At 40.3% G+C, this 21,340-nt stretch overlaps 1 protein-coding gene and 1 long non-coding RNA gene across 2 annotated transcripts in view; one reads left to right on the forward strand and one right to left on the reverse strand.

The window, feature by feature from the left end:
- Nucleotides 1–5,769: 5,769 nt before the first annotated feature.
- On the reverse strand, nucleotides 5,770–8,181 carry LOC133249788 (uncharacterized). The gene is made up of 3 exons (XR_009737099.1): nucleotides 7,710–8,181; nucleotides 7,263–7,350; nucleotides 5,770–5,842 (listed from the first exon to the last, which is right to left on the reverse strand). It is a non-coding gene; the product is annotated as an uncharacterized LOC133249788 (long non-coding RNA).
- A 130-nt stretch (nucleotides 8,182–8,311) lies between these two features.
- Nucleotides 8,312–21,340, forward strand: part of THAP9 (THAP domain containing 9) — a 29,217-nt gene continuing 16,188 nt past the window's right edge. Inside the window, exons 1-3 of the mRNA XM_061420647.1 lie at nucleotides 8,312–8,505; nucleotides 17,237–17,432; nucleotides 20,118–20,421. Coding sequence (XP_061276631.1) covers nucleotides 8,426–8,505; nucleotides 17,237–17,432; nucleotides 20,118–20,421 — 580 coding nt within the window. The 5' untranslated portion in view covers nucleotides 8,312–8,425. The remainder of the gene's footprint in view (nucleotides 8,506–17,236; nucleotides 17,433–20,117; nucleotides 20,422–21,340) is intronic.

Here is a 21,340-nt window from a genome sequence, read left to right on the forward strand (position 1 = left end):
CTTAATCTATGGGATTAACAGTAATTGTTAATATTTAACAATTATTTTGTGACTTGGCAAAACATTAAAAAACCTCGTGATGTTGGTTATAAAAGTAATTTATAAATTTTTGTGTAATTTTGTAATTTATGGTTTTAAAGTAATATTTGTAGTAACACTACAAACATTGGGAATTCCCTGGCAGTCCAGTTGTTAGGATTTGTAGCTTTCACTGCTCTGGTTAAGATCAACTCCTGATCAGGGAACTAAGGTCCCACAAGCCACATGGTGCAGCCAAAAAAAAAAAAAAATCAAACCCAACAATTATCTCCCCCACCAAACAAAAAAACCTCAAAACAAACCACTGGAGACACTGAAAGTTACATTTTATTTCTTTATTAAAAAAAATGTATCAAGTAGTTTTGAAATGTGCTTGCTTTCTCATTATAAAACTTATAATATGGAGTGAGATGCCAAGGCATCTTATCTATGCCTTGGCAAACTGTCATATTCATTTCCAAGTTTGAATCAGCTTCCAAAATTTTATCTTTTAACAGTCAATGTCATGATAGTTCTGCAAGTTCCTTCAATGTTAAGTTGTTCAACAACATCACTTCTTTTGAGACGCATTCATTGTTTACAACTGCTTTCCTACATAAAACTTCACTGAGTTCTGCCTCCTACATACCTAGAACTGTTTCTTGAATGGCAGCAGCATCAACACTCTAATGGTCATCTCTATCTTCTAACTCCATTTACATCCCATCTGAATGCTGCAGTTTTTCCACAGTACAGCCTCTCGCTACTGCAAGGACTGCCTGTAGTTCTTGGAATCTGAGCACACATTTCACAGTAACATCCTTATCTGAGTTTGTAGCTTCACTAGGTAGTTTAACATTAGTTTGTGTTGACTTTGAGATGAAACCAGCCTTTACTGGCAGTAAATAGATGTCCTTGTAATTACCATTTCCTTCAATGTAGCAACTGATTTCAATGCCAAACTGATTGGTATTTGTTCTTGATTACACTACAAAGGAGAAGTAAATGCTTCATTTCAACCATAAGCGGCTTTCTGTTCTTGGTGAAATTTTACACTAAAAGATGTTGAACCAACTTTACCTTGCTTTTATATTCATCAGACTCAAAAAATGTGGCTTGTACTGTAGCTTCATGTTGGTCGTGGTATCATCCTATATTTGCTTTGCAGTCGCCATTTTCAAAGCTTCTAACACTAATTTTATCTGCAGTGTTAATCATTTTTCATTTCTTTGTAGTTCAGTCATATTTATTGACCAATTCCCTCTTCTGATTATCCATTTTTGTAAAATGTTCCATGGGCTTATCACTGGGAGACAAGGAGGCAGCAGTTACATGCTTTGCTATCTGTGTAACTAATAGATGTTCGATGACCAAGACTTTGAAAGAAGTGATGTAACTGATACCATTCTTGATGCACACCTTTTCTTTGCATAATGATTCTGGAATAAAGAGCCATAGCCAAGTTTATGCAATAATACACAGTTAATATTGTGACAATTGAAAGTTCCGCTGTGTTGCTGTGGGTCAGGTGCTGTTTAACTACCATGTGAAAAGATTCACATGTTGAAATGGCGCAAAGGACCCGTATCTAAAACAGAAAAACTTGTGTTGGAAATTCACAAAATAGTCAACTTTTAACCCAATTTAGTTAACTACTGGCCAACCAAGTTCTAGATCAAATAAAACTGAAGTTTTTCTGAAAAGAATGTTAATTCTAAGACTCTGAAATACTCACTGAAAGAATGTTTGGAGATAATGTTATATAGAATTCTTCAAAGAAGGATTTGCAGACAGTCCGAAAATACCCTTTTAGAGTGTTTAAATTTATGGAGAATTTAGAGCCCCTCCCCTCATTTCAATAGTCTTAAGGACTGCAAAAGATTAAAGTTCTGGATAACTGTACTGTTGTCCAGATTGTAAAACTTCACAATCACAAGCCCATATGTGTATAACATTTATTGAACAGCAGCCAGTACTATGTTTACTTCTAGAAAACAGTAGCATCCAGCCCATTAATGTTTAAATTCTGTTTTCGAATGCGTTAATTTCATATATCTTATCACTAAGGGCCATAAAGTTTATATCAAACTTTAAGAAATAGAAAATTAACTTGGTTAAATTTGAGAAACACCCCAAGATGCCATGCCTAATTCATAGCAGGTCAATCTGGTATTAGGTTTGAGGTTCTCAGCTCTGACTACCTGCCTATCTACTGTTCTTGAACAAAGCTCAAGTAAAAGGATGGTCATCCACAAGCATACCAAAGAATTATTTACAGAATATCCAATAATTCAACCAATTTAAACCGAAGAATATATGACCTCTAAGAATTTCAGGGCCTGAAAGAATTATATCATTATTTTTTTTTAAAGATGATTATCAAGGTTAAAAGTCCTGCCACACACCCCCCCAACCCACCCAAGAGCCTCTCCCGAATTAAATGAAAGTTATATTATCTTTGAAATAATATTTTTTATCTTTGAAAGCTGAATGAGGAAAAATTTAAATTAAATATCCACATTATGCTCAATACATAATGAATACAAAATCCAATGTTTTTTTAAAATTACTATCTTAAAAAAAATAAGTTTATAAACTTCTTACCTTATATAAATCTTCAAACTCTTGATAAATCTCACACATGGTGTTCTCTAACAAAAACACCCTTCAATTTTATTCCTAAAATGAAAAACATTTACAGGCAAGTCAATGTACAAAAACCATATCTTAACTATATGCATCATGATTTTCTTTTCTTCATGATGTCCTCATTCACATACATTAATCACAACAAATCATGATGTGAACAGCAGTGGAAAAGTTTAATCATTGGACATTTGTACTTATTTTCAACTTAAGCTCTAGTTTTGAGTTTTTATTGCTTAGCTCCCCTTTAAAAATACATAAAGGCACATTTCTATAGTTTTCCGTTTTCTCACGTAGAACAGACAAGACTTCCAATTTTACTATGACTGGAAAAAACTCAACAAAGATAATTTCAAGCATGTCACTTACTTCTTTGTACAGGTTAGCTTATGCTAACTTGGAGGTGCCTTCTCAACATTAACCCTGATATTAGAAGAGTACCCATACCTCCCTGACCTGCATATAGGTTTTTCAAGAGGCAGGTCAGGTGGTCTGGTATTCCCATCTCTTTCAGAATTTTCCAGTTTATTGTGATCCACACAGTCAAAGGCTTTGGCATGTCAATAAAGCAGAAATAGATGTTTTTCTGGAACTCTCTTGCTTTTTCGATGATCTGCAAGGAGATCCAACCAGTCCATCCTAAAGGAGACCGACCAGTCCTGGGTGTTCATTGGAAGGACTGATGCTGAGGCTGAAACTCCAATACTCATGTGAAGGGTTGACTCATTGGAAAAGAGTCTGATGCTGGGAAAGACTGGAGGCAGAAGGGGACTACAGAGGATGAGATGGCTGGATGGCATCACCGACTCAATTCACATGGGTTTGGGTGAACTCTGGGAGTTGGTGATGGACAGGGAGGCCTGGCGTGCTGCAATTCATGGGGTCACAAAGAGTCAGACACGACTGAGCGACTGAACTGAACTGAACCCATACCTTAACACATCCCCAAACTGGTTATGCCTCGCTCTGTGTGTAATGTCTTTGTTACCAGACAACGTTTCCAGTGATCATAAACACTAAAACTTTAAAGGAAAAGTGGGAGAGTCGTCTCTGCTAACAAAGAACTTTCAAGCAGTGATGATGGGAAAAGACTCAAAAAGATTACAAGTCTCCAGAACTAATTAGAATTCTGCCTATTTAGAACATTATGCGGAGAAGGCAAAGGCACCCCACTCCAGTACTCTTGCCTGGAAAATCCCATGGACAGAGGAGCCTGGTGGGCTGCAGTCCATGGGGTCGCTGAGGGTCAGACACGACTGAGGGACTTCACTTTCACTTTTCACTTTCATGCATTGGAGAAGGAAATGGCAACCCGCTCCACTGTTCTTGCCTGGAGAATCCCAGGGACAGAGGAGCCTGGGGGGCTGCCGTCTATGGGGTCGCACAGAATCGGACATGACTGAAGCGACTTAGCAGCAGCAGCAGAACATTATTACTGCTTGACAAGGTCTATGTGTTGCTCATTAAGAGGGACAGAGCCCAGGGCGGCGGCGAGCAGCAGAAAGAAAAGGACATATACTCACCCTTTGGGGGAAAAGGGCAAACTCCTCTAATTCTGCTGCTGCATATTTGTATTTTTAATGCATCCTATCTCAAATATTTGTGTAATTGCCTACAAGCAATCAGACTACATTCCTTGAAATACTCTACATAGAAATTTCAACTGTTTCAAGTCATTCTGCACCCCAAGCAAAATAATAAGGCAAAGGATACACAATTTCTATCTACGGTTTAGTGTTACTGAGCTTCTCTAACCACTTCCACCTAGGAGGAATTAGGAGAGGGGAAACGGGTCCGACAACAATAATACTTAATTACGTGGGCTGCCGTCTATGGGGTCGCACAGAGTCGGACACAACTGAAGTGACTTAGCAGCAGCAGCAGCAGTCAGGCTCCAAGATGGTCTCTGATGACCCCTCCCCTCTTGGTAGTCACACCTTTGTATAGTGCCCACCTACACCACACTAAGGCCAACAGAACAGGGCAGAAGCGATGTTTTGTCACTTTCAAGCAAATTAAAAAAAAAAGTATTAAAAGACAAGCTTCCATCTTGGCCTTTCTCTTAGACCAGTCCCTCTGGGTAAAGCCAGCTATCACGTGGTAAGAACACTCAGGAAGCCCAGGGAGAGGCTCACACGGTGAAGAAGAACTGAAGCCTTCAGCCAACAGCCATCAGGGAATGGAGGCTTGCCAACTGAAGACAGTTTGGAAGCTGATGTCTGTCTTCTACCTCCGTTCCTTACTGTTTAATCAGTGTTTGCTTTAAATCGACAAATATTGAGCAATCTGTTACACAGCAATAAACACTAACACAGAAGGTCAGAAGTCAAGTGAAGTGAAGGTCGCTCAGCTGTGTCCGACTCTTTGCAACCCCTTGGACTATACATACAGTCCATGGGATTCTCTAGGGCAGAACACTAGAGTGGGTAGCCTTTCCCTTCCCCAGGGGATCTTCCCAACCCAGGAATCGAACCAGGTCTCCCACACTGCAGGCGGATTCTTAACCAACCAAGCGAGGGAAGTCCCAGAAGGTCATAATCTATATCCAAAAAAGTAAAATGTACAACTTATGAATTAACTGAAAAGGTCTAAAATTCATGGGCAAGGATTGGATTCAGAACTGACTTTATACTCAGTCACCAATAATTTCAAAACCCCAAGGCCTTCTGAAGAACAAAAATCCCCAGAGAACAGGATGAAAAATTCAGTGAGAATATGTCAGTTACTAGAAATACATTTTATGATGTCAGGATGACAAATAAATGTAATACTAGCTAAAAATCTGACAAAAAGATAGGTAGTCAATATGGAAGATACCAGTCCCAGAAGGCAAAGCCTCTATTTTTGCTTTGATAGCTGAGAAAAATGTGTTAAAAACAAAAAATCCTGCACATACAAAACATTTAGTACAACTCAATAAGCATTAGCTGTTACTAATTTTTCCCCAAGTAAGCAATTAATGAGATTTTATAACATAAAACAGAAAGTTAGATTTCATTCAACCCTTTATAAATATATGTTTTACTTGGACAATCCTCCCCTTCCACTCACTGCTCTTGTACCAGGAATACTTAATATGCTAAAAAAAAGAAAGATATTACACTACCTCCCCTGCAGTTTTAGTAATTCTCTTCCAAGACCCAGGAATCTTTTTCCGACATCTTCAAGAATACAATTCCTGAAAAGAGATATTTTATTTCAAATTATTTTTTGCACTGGTCAGTGCTTTCTACAAATAATATCTTTAATACAGCTTACATATCCTCATTCATGTATTCAGTAATCACATAAGTTCATTATGTGAACAGCAGTGAAAATGTTTAATCATTGGATATGAAGCTATCGAAGGAAGCAAAGATATAATCAAATGAGAAATAAATTGAGAACTTCAATTTGACCAGGAAAAAAATGAAAAATAGTAACAAAAAGTATATAAAGCTTATTAGCAAATGTAAAAATACATAAATACAACTCAACATCAATGATGCCATTTATAAAGGACTGCATGCTTCCCTATCCAGAAGCACACTAAGAATACCCACAGCACCGACCCCCTGTGGCTGTAAAGTAAGCTGGTTACTTTCATTGAGCAGGTGTGCATTGAAGTCAATTGTTCCCCAGCACTGCAGTTTTCTGAAACCCATCTGTAATAAATAATTAGATGGATACTGTCATGACTTTGAGAGCCACATTCTCATGAACTAATTCAGCAGGAAAGAAAAACATCCCTTCTTTGTACTCTGATGCTGAACTGGCAGCTCTAGCTTAAGAAAATGAAAAATGTGTGCCTGCACCTGGACTCTCTTAGGAGCAGCACCCACCTCCGTGCCCAGCTCGAAGCAGGTTAGATTATCCCTGAACCCATCTTAACAGCAGCCCTTTTGCCCAGGGCTCTACTTCAATCAGAAATGTCCAACACCCACAAGCATTGCTCTTTTAATACTCCATAATGGTAACTTTAAGTCTCCATTTAAAGTTACCTTTAATGGGTTCAAAGAGCCTAAGCGTACTTCCCTGGAACCAACACTTTTTCAGTTCAGTTCTGTTCAGTCGTTCAGTCGTGTCCGCAGCACACCAGGCTTCCCTGTCCATAACCAACTCTCAGAGTCTACTCAAACTCATGTCCATTGAGTCGGTGAGGCCATCCAGCCATCTCATCCTCTGTCGTCCTCTTCTCCTCCTGCCCCTAATCCCTCCCAGCATCAGGGTCTTTTCCAACAAGTCAACTCTTCGCACGAAGTGGCCCAAGTATTGGAGTTTCAGCTTTAGCATCAGTCCTTCCAATGAACACCCAGGACTGATCTCCTTTAGAATGGACTGGTTGGACCTCCTTGCAGTCCAAGGGGCTCTGAAGAGTCTTCTCCAACACCACAGTTGAAAAGCATCAATTCTTCAGCACTCAGCTTTCTTCACAGTGTAACTCTCACATCCATACATGACCACTGGAAAAACCATAGCCTTGACTAGACGGACCTTTGTTGGCAAAATAATGTCTCTGTTTTTTAATATGCTATTTAGGTTGGTCCTAACTTTCCTTCCAAGGATTGAACTGAATACTACATAAGCATATTATAATGGAAAGCAACTGTGAACAATACCTTGAGATGAATCTTTTCAGCCAGAATCTGGATTAAGTAACAAGGGAGAAAGAACAACCTTGCTTGGATGCTGGACTCATTCTTGCAGCTAGAGACAGAAATAAAAAAGTTTACGAACATTCGTTTTCTTTAATGAGCCTCCAACGTTAAGCAGGAAAGATGCTACATAATATACTAAGGACGTCTTCAAACATACAAAATAGAAAGTACGCCCCACCTTGGCTCCATTTTGTTTCTTCTGTAAAAACTGAAGTCTCATACCGTAAACATAAAGAGCTTAAAAAAAGACATCGTTCTAAGATCTTCTCATTCCTGAAAACTACCCACGATGTCGCACATCCCAAGCAAAACCATTTCATTGCCCTCCCTCCTGCCCCTCCTAGTACTTCTATTGACGAGTCCCCACTAGACCGTGCGCTTCCCCCCAAATCCCCAGAACCTTCTTACCTTATCTCCTTCTTAATCCCCATTGCGGCAAAGGATCTTGCAGGAAAGAGCTCGATGAATTAAAAACAGACTTATCTTGGTATTAAATTCTCATTAAATCCTGAGGTCACATACCTACTCTACCAATAGCTCCGACATTATCTCCGCATCAGATAACTGCAAAATAAAATGCAAGAAAATGACATGCCCCCCATTAAATAATTTATTTGGGTTCTAATTTTGCCTTCAATATTTCTAGGGCGCCACGTTCATCCTTTCCTAGACCTCCCGACACTTTCAGAGCTCGCACTTTGAGACCCACCGGCATGCCTCTGGATTCGCCTCAACTTTTGTCCTGCCTTTCCCCCTTGGCATTCTCTGGCCGAGCCTCGGAAGAAGCGCGGATGGCCCTAGATTTCACCAGGCCGGCCGAAAAAGAGCCCATTGTAGCGAAATACAGTTACCACCCTCCAACGAGGAGCGAGGGGAGGCCCAGAGGTTGGCTTAATACCCCCCGGCCTTTCCGATTGGCTGCTGCGACGTGACGTGATCTGTGATTGGCCACGGCGGCGAGCGCAGCGCCCGCGGAGAGGTAGGGCGGGAGCCAAAGAGCCTTAAGAGCCCGCCTTTCTCAAACAAATAAAGGTGGTAGCTGCGGAGTCAGCGGGCGGAGCTAACTTGACCGCGACTCATGCTGTCGCGGGAACACCGGAGGTGGAGCCCCACGTAGCAAGAAGATGACCCGAAGTTGCTCGGCAGTGGGCTGCAGCACACGAGACACCGTGCTGAGCCGGGAGCGCGGCCTCTCTTTCCACCAGTGCGTGAGAACAGCCTCCGCGCTAACTCCCAGCAGGGCCAGGCGCTGCAGGCCACGGGGGTGGGGGCGGGGCCGGGTGGTGCGTCACGCCGTCGACGTGTCGTGCGTAGCGTGGGGCGGGGGAGGGAATTGGGCAACTTGGAGGGTAACGCTCAGTTTTGTCATCCTGCTCTGTGTTTGTCATCCTGCTCAGTGTTTGTCTGCAGAGTGTGTCTGCGAAGTGCTTGTTTTCTCCTTGCCTACCAGTGCCCTGTAGCTTGCCTACCGGACCCCAGTAGCTTTTAGCAGGAGTTACTCTAAAGGAGTCTTGCTGCCTTTCCTTCGTTTTATTGAAGAGGAGAAAAGAAGGCAGTTTAGAAGAACTGTTGAAGGCGTGCGCTTTCTTTAGTGTGTGTCTTGCTTGGGAGCTTGAGTACAGATGCGCTTGTTACGAATAGAGCTCGTAATAGAGCTTGTTTGGAATAGAGCTCTCCTCCCTTCTCCCTCCGGTTAGCAAATCCAATTTACTGATGGTGGGTTGTGGTGAAGGAAAGTCCAGCGTTAATTGGTGCCAAGCGAGGGGAATGGATAGATGGTGTTGAAAAGTTCTGAACTCCCTGATGGCTTTTAGATTTTTTCAAAGCGGCATTTGGGATGAGGGCTGCAGGGTGCGTGACGTTATTCTGATTGAGTGGAGGTAACAGGTTGGTGTTTGGAGAAGCTGAATCATCAGCTTTCTGGTTGTGGTTAGACCTCTGGTTCCAAACCTGAGGTCTAAGGGCTTGTGATCCACAGGTAGTCACCATTCTCCACCTGGGTGGGGTTTAGTTTTTACAGAACTACCTAAAGATAGCCAAAACGTTATGTGTATTCCTTGAGAAGGAAGTGGGACTATAGTGTTGTCACTGAACTATTTATTGTTCAGGCTATCTGGTTTAAGTGCTACTTTTCTGCTTTCCCTGATTTCCCTAATTAGTCACTGCTTTGATCTCTTTGGAACTCAGAGAAGGCTTGGGAGACTGAATTCCATCACCCTCCCTCCACCCCCCGCCCCCCCCTCCAACACCCCACTTTTAGAAATAAGAAACAGGAGGCACAGGGCTTTTGTACCCAGGAGGGTTCTGAAGGCCCTTGTTTTCAGATTTTAACTAGTACTGTGTGTCTTTACCAGTTGTTCACGATCATTAGCCCAGCTCTACAAGCCAGGTCCAATTCTGGCTGTATTTGGTCATGGCAAGGAAGTTTCATTTGGCACAGGACTGGGGTGTATTTTCAGACTGATCAGATTTGAACCCACATCTGTGGGACAGTCTGGTAAAGGTCACTGAAATTAATGCGAGGTAGAAAAGTGGGTAGAACAGATCCTCTCAGAGGGAAAGAAATGTTTGGTATTTTTTAAAGTGGTAGCCTAATAAGGCAATATGATGAGGTAGCGAGTTAGACCAAAGTAGGCAAAGGACTTTTATGAAAAGATCAAAAAGACCTGTAGGGGACAAGTGGTATTTGAATTGGACCTTGAACTCTATCTAGAATGGAGGGTGAGGTGGACAGAGGATAGCATTTAAATAGAAATAGCATGGAAAAGGGTTTCCCTGGTGGCTCTGATGGTAAAGAATCCGCCTGCAATGTGGGAGACCTGGGTTTGATCCCTCAGTTGAGAAGATCCCCTGGAGGAAGAAATGGTGAACCACTCCAGTGGTTGCGTGGAGAATCCCCATGGACAGAGGAGCCTGGCCGGCTACAGTCCATGAGGTCGCAAACAGTTGGACACGACTGAGCAAAGAAGCACAGCACAAAGCACAGCATGGGAAAATAAAAGAATGGAAAGTGAAGATGTAGGAAACAAATTATCTAAAAACATGTCAAGGAGTTTCAATTATGTATGGTAGGCTTTTTGTAGTGTTGCTTATTTTTAAGGGAGGCCCTTCCTCCACCTAAGCTGCTGTAATTGTATCCTTTCTTCTCTGAGATTTGCTTCCATCACTTAGTTCTTGTTCTAGTTGCATTTTAAATTGCTCTCTCTGATGGTTACTTGCCTAAAAACACTGAACAGGCTTGAATTACTTCCACTTTTAAATACACACAAACTCTTGAACCTTTGTGCACCTCTGCACTACCCTACCATTCTCCTTCCATTTACAACCAAGTTCCTCAAAACAGAAGCCTGCACCTACTTCCCTAAGTCCTGTTGACTTATCAACCTACCGCAGCCAGATATCTGTCCACACCCACTGACTGAGGGTTATTGGTAATCTTGCCAAACCTAAATGAGCAATTATATTAATAAGTCTTTCTTTTGACCTGTTTAACTTTTAATCATACTGGTCACTACTTGAAACTGACACCTCCTTTGGCTGTTCTGACATCCTCTCCCTAGTTCTCTCCCTTTTCTTTGATTTCTTTCTCAACGTTTGCTGCCCTGTTTTTTCCTGTGCCTTTTTCCTGCTGCTGTTGCTGCTAAGTCACTTCAGACTCTGTGTGACCCCATAGACGGCAGCCCGCCAGGCTTCTCTGTCCCTGGGATTCTCCAGGCAAGAACAATGGAGCGGGTTGCCATTTCCTTCTCCAGTGCATGAAAGTGAAAAGTGAAAGGGAAGTCGCTCAGTCGTGTCCAGCTCCTCGCAACCCCATGGACTGCAGCCCACCAGGCTCCTCTGTCCATGGGATTTTCCAGGCAAGAGTACTGGAGTGGGGTGCCATTGCCTTCTCCAGCCTTTTTCCTAGTTTCTTTAAATAAGGAAGAACTCACTTACTGCTTTTATTTGTTTCATATGTTGTGGACCAGAGCAAGACCTGTTTAATTAAAAAAAATTTTTTTTTTCGATACAATTATTACACCAGTGTGCTGTGACTCTTCCAGCCTGATTTCTTCCCCGTTCATTTCATTTTCTAGATTAGTGAAGTGAAAGTCACTCAGTTGTGTCTGACTCTTTGCAAGCCATGCCAGAATACTGGAGTGGGTAGCCTTTCCCTTCTCCAGGGGATCTTCCCAACCCAGGAATCGAACTGGGGTCTCCTGCATTGCAGGCAGATTCTTTACCAACTGAGCTATCAGTAAAGTCCTCGTGTTCTAGATTACTGGAAGTTATGTTTCTAAAAATGCAAATTTTATCATGCTCACTCCCTTAGGGAAGGGTTTTAATCCCTCGGGCTCTTTAGTGCCTAAAAAATAAGACTCCAAGCTCCTCTGTGAGCCTTTCCTCTATACCTCTGTTCCAACCTAAATACATTCTGTCTGTACTTCTGTTAATGGTACATGTGTGCAGAATTAAACACAGTCTATGTATGAATGAGAAGGAATTGTTGGCCTTCCTGACAGCTAGAAAGTTGTAAGGAAGACAGAAAAGAATAGAGAGGAGAGAAGGAGTTAGGATACTGTGGTGTAAGTCCTAGTGACAAGGTAACACTGTTCTGCAGTAGTTTAGTCGCTCGGTTGTGTCCGACTCTTTGCAACCCCATGAATCGCAGCACACCAGGCTTCCCTGTCCATCACCAACTCCCAGAGTTTACTCAAACTCATGTCCATCGAGTCGGTGAGGCCATCCAGCCATCTCATCCTCTGTTGTCCCCTTCTCCTCCTGCCCCCAATCCCTCCCAGCATCAGAGTCTTTAACAATGAGTCAACTCTTCACATGAGGTGGCCAAAGTATTGGAGTTTCAGCTTTAGCATGAGTCCTTCCAATGAACACCCAGGACTGATCTCCTTTAGAATGGACTGGTTGGATCTCCCTGCAGTCCAAGGGACTCTCAAGAGACTTCTCCAACACCACGATTCAAAAGCATCAATTCTTCGGCGTTCAGCTTTCTTCACAATCCAACTCTCACATCCATACATGACCACTGGAAAAACCATAGCCTTGACTAGACGGACCTTTGTCGGCAAAGTGATGTCTCTGCTTTTTAATATGCTATCTAGGTTGGTCATAACTTTGCTTCCAAGGAGTAAGCGTCTTTTAATTTCATGGCTGCAGTCACCATCTGCAGTGATTTTGGAGCCCCAAAAATAAACTCTGACACTGTTTCCACTGTTTCCCCATCTATTTCCCATGAAGTGATGGGACCAGTTGCCGTGATCTTAGTTTTCTTATTGTTGAGCTTTAAGCCAACTTTTTCCCCTCTCCTCTTTCACTTTCATCAAGAGGCTTTTTAGTTCCTCTTCACTTTCTGCCATAAGGGTGATATCATCTGCACATCTGAGGTTATTGATATTTCTCCTGGCAATCTTGATTCCAGCTTGTGCTTCTTCCAGTCCAGCGTTTCTCATGATGTACTCTGCATATAAGTTAAATAAGCAGGGTGACAATATACAGCCTTGACGTACTCCTTTTCCTATTTGGAACCAGTCTGTTGTTCCATGTCCAGTTCTAACTGTTGCTTCCTGACCTACATATAGGTTTCTCAAGAGGCAGGTGAGGTGATCTGGTATTCCCATCTCTTTCAGAATTTCCCACAGTTTAAAGTGATCCACACAGTCAAAGGCTTTGGTCTGCAGTAAGGGCTCAGCAAAATGGTAATATGAGAAGGAGAGAGTTAATCAACTTGCTGTTGCCTGAAGCTGCCATCTTCAAACTATTTGATCATGGCACTCTTTCCATAACAAAAATTTTGAATACATGCCTCTGATATTATTATGAGAATATTGGTGCTCTGTCAAACATATGAATGACTTAAATGGAAAGTGGGACCGGCAAGTTAAGAATTGAAGTGACTCTTTGATATATTCTCTTTCTGTAGGTATAAAGAGATTAAGAAATTTATTTCATAACCAAGGAAATATATGTATTGGTAATTTGGAACAGTTCTGCCTGAACTGTTGTAATGAATTCTATTTTAAACTTTTATTTATATGTTACAAACATCTGTTTTCAATAAGCAGATGGTAACATGTTTGCTTGTCTCTTTTTTGGAAGAGGCTTAAGCTATAGGTGTAGTTAAAGCCCTCCCCCTCAGTCCTTTCTCTCTCCCTCCCTGGATGTAACCCCTGTAGAAGAGGTTTTGTTAGCCACTTTTCTGGAAAATATTTGATGTGCAGGGAGCCAGAGGTAAATCCTCACTAACAGTGTAAAAAAGGCATAGTCAACAGGAGGAAGAAAATGGATTCTGTGTTACAGAAGCCAATTCATTATTGTGTATGTGAGATGGTGATTGGTTGAGAATTTTTCTGGTAAAGAACCCACCTGCAATGCGGGAGACCTGGATTTGATCCCTGGGTTGGGAAGATCCCCTGGAGAAGGGAAAGGCTACCCACCCCAGTATTCTGGCCTGGAGAATTCAATGGACTGTACAGTCCATGGGGTTGCAAAGAGTCAGACACGAATAAGCGACCTTCACTTTGAGAGGTGACTTTAGACTGGGGACCTCTGGATTCCAGTTTTATTTGATTAGTTAATCTATTTGCTTTTAAATATGATTTATGTGGCTGGTCTGGGCCATAGCTGTGACACACAGGAACTCTGGGTCTTAGTTGCAGCATGCGGGATCTTTAGTTGTGGCTTTGCAACTCTTAGCTGTGGCACATGGGATCTAGTTCCCTGGCCAGGGATGGAATCGAGGCCCCTTACCTTGGGAGCAGAGAGTCTTAGCTACTGGCCCACCAGGGAAGCTCCTGAATTCCAGTATTAACTGACTATTTACTGATGGCTAAACTTGGCTGCTCCAGTCTTGGTTTCATCTTCTGTAAAAGGATAAAAACCTGTCTTACTGAGCTTTTTTTTTTCTTCTGAGACTAAAAATGTCTTTAAAACATACAAAACACAAGGTAAATGCTTTAAAAGTATTATCAATTATTAATACCAATTTATTTTTGTCCAGAACTCAATCATGCTGGTTAAAGACTGCAGTATTTACCAGCCTTTTCCATGTCATTTTACACATCAGAAAGCTACAAACCTAGAAACCTGTTTGGGACTGGCTTAATGTAACTACTTCAAGAGCTCCAGGTGGCCCAGGCCCACCCCATGGGCTAAGGGGGTTGATAGCTGTGCTCTCCAGGTGTGCCAGTTGGGAAGCTCTGCATCGGAAAATCAGGCTAGTAATGTAACTTGGTAGACCAGCCAACTTTTGATGGTCCCTGACTTGTTAAGAGACTACACTCAATCTGGAAATGTTGCCTCACAAACACGTACCATCATTAAGAAAACCCAGTGAAAAGAGATGTGCCTTTGTTTATTGGAAAATAATTCCCTGTACATTCTCTCATGATTGTGTAGCATCATTTTTCTGGAACAATAAGATAAAAATCACCCAAAGTGGAATTAGTTGTTCCTAACAAAGAACAAACTTTAGATGGTGCCTTTCCATTTACAGAGTGCTTCTGAACACATCTGTGTCATACACTCTTCCTGCCGCCCTGGAGGAAGCTGATAGACTGAGAGATGTATCTAGTGCCACATGGCTGCAAAAGGGAATGGAGGCTTAAGTGCAGGTTTTCCAACTCACTGTTGTTTCTCAAGCTGATTGAGAGAGTATCTCAGAATTATGTTTTGCCATTTTGACATATCATTTCCCTAACAAAATTAGCTGAGGAAATGAAACTTTTTTTTACCAGTTTCAGTTCTTTACAACTGTGCGCTTTAAAGCATGAGTTAAAATATGTAAGAGTGATACCTGTCAATCTGTCTCCAAGATAAAAGAAGAAGGTGCAGATAGAGCAGTTCTGTGATTTAATCTCATGAGTTTTTTCCCTCACTCATTTCTGAATATAATAATTTGGCTGGGATTGACAAGTAGAAAAATGCAAGGTAGTTTTTATGTTCAAGGCTAGGAAAAAGTTGTCCTTTCAAAACGAAATAGAAAAACTGAGTGTAAGAAATGTACTTGTTTTCTTTTGTTGTTCAGTTGCTAAGTTGTGTCCAACTCTTTGCGACCCCCTGGACTGCAGCACGCCAGGATTCCCTATCCTTCACCATCTCCCAGAGTTTCTTCAAACTCATGTCAGTAGAGTTAATGATACTGTCCAACCATCTCATCCTTTGTTATCGCCCTTTCCACTTGCCTTCAGTCTTTTCCAGCATCAGGGTCTTTTCCAATGAGTCAGCTCTTCCCATCAGGTGGCCAAAGTATTGGAGCTTCCCCATCAGTCCTTCCGATGAATATTCAGGGTTGATTTCCTTTACAGTTGGCTGGTTGGATCTCCTTGCAGTCCAAGGGACTCTCAAGTCTTCTCCAGCACCACAGTTCAAAAGCACCAATTCTTTAGTACTCAGCCTTCTACATGGTCCATCTCTCACATCCATACATGACTACTAGAAAACCATAGCTGTGAGTACATGGACCTCTGTCAGCAAAGTGATGTCTTTTTAATACACTGTCTAGGGTTGTCATAGCTTTTCTTCCAAGAAGCAAGCATCTTTTAATTTCATGGCTGCAGTCACCATCTGCAGTGATTTTGGAGCCCAAGAAAATAAAGTCTGTTGCTGTTTCCATTTTTTCCCCAATATATTTCCCTTGTTGTGATAAGACTGGATACCATCATCTTTGGTTTTTGAATGTTGAGTTTTAAGCCAGCTTTTTCACTCTCCTCTTTCACCTTCATCAAGAGGCTCTTTAGTTCCTCTTCACTTTCTCCCATTAGGGTGGTATCATCTGCATATCTAAGGTAGTTGATATTTCTCCTGGCAGTCTTGATTCCAGCTTGTGGTTCATCCAGTCTGCTGTTTCACATGATGTACTCTGCATATAAGTTAAATAAGCAGAGTGACAATATACATACTTGATGTGATCCTTTCCCAGTTTGGAACCAGTCTGTTGTTTCTTGTCCGGTTCTAACTGTTGCTTCTTGACCTGCATACAGGTTTCTCAGGAGGCAGGTCAGGTGGTCTCATAGTTCCATCTCTTAAGAATTTTCCAGTTTGTTGTGATCTACACAGTCAAAGGCTTTAGCATAGTCAGTGAAGAAGTAGATGTTTCTCTGGTATTCGCTTGCTTTTTCTGTGATCCAGCGGATTTTTCTACTTGTTTTCTACTGTTTAGTAATGAATTTCCTCAAAATTCATCAGAAGCATCTGTTTTCTCACAAAATTTCTGAGGGTCAGGAATTGTGGAGTGGATTAACTGGGGGTGACTGGGAGTCTCATAAGATTGCAATCAAAATGTTAGCCAAGACTGCAGTCACTTGAAGCTTTGATTGAGGCCGAAGGATATCCTTTCAAAAAGGCTCTCATGTGGCCTTTGACTGGAGAACTCAAGTTTCTAGACAAGTGGACTCTCCACAGGGCTGCTTATGGTATGGCAGGTAACTTCCCCCAAAGAAAAACCATTCAATAGAGCAAGGAAGACAAATCTTCAGTGTTTTTTCCTGATCTGCTCTTACAGCCCATTATCACCTTTAGAAGCAAATCACAAACTCCAGCCCACACTCAAGGGGAGGGAAATAGGCTCCATCCCTTGAAAGGAGGCATACCAAAGAATCTGTGGATATAGTTTAAAATCACCACAGGAAAGGAAAGACACACATGTTAAATTTGAGCAGGTTCTGTTAAGTGTAGGCTGTGCAGATAGAATGTGCAGGATATTAAATGTGAGAATTGTCCACATACAAGTTGAAACAGATGAGATCACTTAGATACTGAGCTTTTGGATTTAAAAAGTCAAAGAACTTTGAAAAATGAAATCAGATCAAGTGAGTTAAATTTTAGCTGGACTTAATGTTTACATAAAGCTGTTAAATAATAAATGGGTTTGTGTAATAAATAATACTGTAGTATTACTATGATGTTTTCATGTTAATGGAACTTTAATATGATTGCTGTAGATTTCCAACTGATACTATACAGCGCTCAAAATGGATCAGGGCTGTTAATCGTATGGACCCCAGAAGCAAAAAGATTTGGATCCCAGGACCAGGTGCTATGCTATGTTCCAAACATTTTCAAGAAAGTGACTTTGAGTCATATGGCATAAGAAGAAAGCTGAAAAAAGGAGCTGTGCCTTCTGTTTCTCTGTACAAGGTACTTAAATCTAGGTGTAAACAAAATTCAACTTTATAGAAACTGAAAATTGAGACTGCTCACATTATAGCTAGGATTTACAGAGATAAAAGCAAAACCAAAAACCTAGGCCTAAAAAGTAAATCCAATAATACAATACTTTTGTTTTTAAAAATATATATGTAATATTACATAATATTTTAAAAATACATATGTATTAATATTAATAATTATGCTTTGGAAGGTGTATATATGCAAATCATGACTAGAAATACATAAAGGTTACTGACGTGATCGCAAAAATCAACTAGTGAATGTAAATAGCCTTAGAATTCAGGGTTTTGTTTAAATATTAGACAGTTTTCATAATATTGAGCTGGCCAAAAAGTTCCTTTAGTTTTTAAGTGAAAATAAAAGACACCTTTTTCATTTTCACCAAGAACTTCTTTGAACAACATATTTACTGTTTTGTTCCATTACCTTCTGCCATTTCCCAGGCAATTTCATAATTCTTTCCTCCCAAAACTTTCTATGTTTTTGAGCAAAGAATTTTTGCAAGTGTCTTTCACAATATTACAAGGAATTAAATTTTTTTCTGTTAAGATAATTTTATAAAAACTGAAATAATTGGAAATCCAAAGGTGCAGTGTCTGGTGAATACAGCAGGTGAATCAAAACTTCCCAACAAAGCCATAACAGACTTTGCCTGGTCATTAAAGGACCACACAGCCTTCCGTCAGCCTGATGGGAGATGATGTGTTTCTTATAGAGTGATTCTGGATGCTTTTCATTGAGAGCTGCTTTCAGTTGGTCTCATTGGGGTTAATCACTTGGTTTTCCAGAAGGAGCTCATAATAGAGGACCCTTTTCCAAACCCACCATACATACAATATCACCTTCTTTGGATGAAGTCCAGCCTTTGTGGTTGGTGGTGGTTCATTTTATTTGCCTCACAATCTCTTCCATTCCGCATTATTGTCTAGTATCCACTTTTCACTGCCCATCCCAATTTGTCTTAAAAATGGAATGTTTTCATTACATTTCAGTAGAGAATTGTGACATGTGGAAATATGGTCAAGGTTTTTTCACTTAACTTATGTAGAACCCATACCTCAAAGTGATGAACATTACCAGGCTGGTGCAAATCATTTCCAGTGCTTGATTTGGATGTTTTGAGTATGTTTGCTATCTCCCATATGGTGTAGTGTTGATCATTTTCAATGTCTCGATCTGATTGCTATCAACCTCAACTGGTCTACCTGACCATGGAGCATCATTCAGTGAAACCTGCAGCATAAAACTTTGCAAACCACTTTTGATGCGTTCAATCAGTCACAGCACCTTCTCCATTCACTGCACAAATCTTTTTTTGCGTTTCAGTTGCATTTTTGCCTTTCTTGAAATATCAGTAATTAAGTATAATATGCTGAAACTGTTGTTTTTTCCCCACCTTTAATATTAAAGTGGCTACACAAAAATTCACCAATTTTGATAGCTGTTTTTTTTTTAATGCATGCTGATATGACAGCTGTCACAAAACAGTCTAACAAAATTGTTTCAAATGAGGTTAAAGACAACTTTTTGTAAGATGGCTCTTTTTTGTTAGAGCCATCTTACAAAAAAGAATGAACTCTTTGGCCAACCCAATACTTTGAAATTATCTACCCTTTTTTTTGGCTTTCCCCCAAAATGTTATTGATTTTGACCAGAAATGTACCTAATCATTAGCATTGATATGGAAAGAAGTATACAGGAAATAGAAGATTTTCTATGAGTCAATCACCAGTTTTGGTGTTATATTTTTATGTTTCTTTTGATTGTTTTTATGTTATCCTTTTACCCCTTAGTCACCCACTCACTCATATGTGACTCAGTCACTGTCTGAAGTCTTCATATAGTCACCCGACTATTCTATCCTGGCACTGCCCTAACCATCCTCTTATTCACTGGAATCTCTTTTCAGTGTTGTTTTATCTCATTCCCTCTTTCAGAAGAATATCCTTGGTGTCACATCCAAATTCTAAGTTCCAAGAGCTTTTTATTAATTGATTTGTGCATCTCTGACTACTCTGAATTCTCTTTTGGAACCACAAATACTTACCCACTGCATATATGATAAATTGCCTTGCTTTTATGATTTTGTTTAAAATCAGTAATAGTTACAATTTATTGAGACCCACAATGGTCCAGGCAGTGCACTAGGCAATTTATGTAAATTAGCTTATTGTATCCTCAAGTCAACTCTGTATTGTTATCCATATTTTATACATGAAAAGTTAAGGGATTATAGAGGTTAAATTACAGCTTTAAGTGAGGGAGCCAGGAGTCTGATTCCAGGGCCCATGCTCTGTCCTATGCCTTCCCTTCTGCACAAATAACTTCCCAATCTCCTTTATTAACCATGTTATTACTCTTTCAAAGAACAACTCAAAACCTTCCCAAATTATCACCACCTTTCACTAGTTACTTGAATCATTTCAGAAACTCAGCATTATGTTACTATTTCTGTATGGATTCCACCACCAAAAAACTTGTGTACATTGTCCTGGAGACTATACATTTTTAAAAATCAGAGATTATTACCTTTTCTTTCATACCTAATTCTCCACGGCAACCAGGCGAGTGCTTTGTATTCAGTGATATTTTAATAGATAATCATTGTGTGATAATTTCTGAAATAAACCTCATTTTCCTTTTGTGTCCTAGGTTCTCCAAGGTGTACACCTTAAAGGTAAAGCAAGACAGAAAATCCTCAAACAGCCACTTCCTGATAATTCTCAAGAGGTTGCTACTGAAGACCATAACTACAGTTTAAAGAGACCTCTGACAATAGGAGCAGAGAAGCTAGCTGAGGTGCAGCAGATGCTGCAAGTGTCCAAAAAAAGACTTGCTTCTGCAAAAAACTACAGGATGATCAAGAAGAGAAAGGGCTTACGACTAATTGATGCGCTTATAGAAGAGAAGCTACTTACAGAGGAAACAGAATGTCTGCTACGAGCACAATTTTCTGGTATGTTCCCCAGTGACCTGTAATACTTATTGCACAGCTCCTAATTTTTATGAAATATTACATTTTTATTTTGTATTGCCTATGAAAATATGCCTTTAGCTGAAGAGTCTCTAGCATAAATAAGAAAAATGGAAAATAATCACCAAAATCTTGTTACGATTATCCATTTTTAAAAGTTCTATGTTTATTATAGGAGAAGCAAAGAAATGTGTAAATGATAAAAACAACACATAATCCTACAACCCAGAAATGAGATCATATAGTTTATACCATATATTGTACTTTTCACTTTTTATAGTCACACTTGTCACTGCAAATTCTTTGTAAGCAGTTTTAATTTGCTGCATAATTTATCACTAAAGCCTTTTTTGAAGTGAGTTGAACTAGATAATTTGCAAAATCTCTTTGAGTCTGAAAATTGTGTAAGTCTCCAAAGTTTTTTCTAAAATATTCTATAGAGTATATATATGTCCATTGAAAGACTACCTAGTCTTCTTCGTGAACCAGGATATTTGAAGAGGGGTAACATAAGAATTGCCAACATACTCTTTGATGAAAGGAGTAGGGATTTTTGGATTTGCATTCTGGTAAAAAAAAAAAAAAAAGAAGAAGCAGCATGTCAAAAGGACTAGATACCTCCAGTGGAGGAGCATATTTTGTGTTTTTCCAGGTGGGGAATATAGGTTATAAATAGGGGTGCTCACCAGGAACAGAATTTTTTTTCCTCAATGGTAGGAAAGATTTGTCTCTTCATTCTGATTAATGCTGTATACTATATCCCTCAAAATGTTTCTCGTGTCTAATTTTTACTCTCAAATAAATGGTAACCAAGGAACAAACTAAAACAGATGAATGTCCTCATAATCCAGAGACTTAATTTTGCTCCTTTATTTCATTTTCTTTCCTGTTCCTCCAAAAA

Source organism: Bos javanicus, chromosome 6, assembly GCF_032452875.1.
Source record: "Bos javanicus breed banteng chromosome 6, ARS-OSU_banteng_1.0, whole genome shotgun sequence".
In the NCBI taxonomy this organism is placed as follows: Eukaryota; Metazoa; Chordata; class Mammalia; order Artiodactyla; family Bovidae; genus Bos; species Bos javanicus.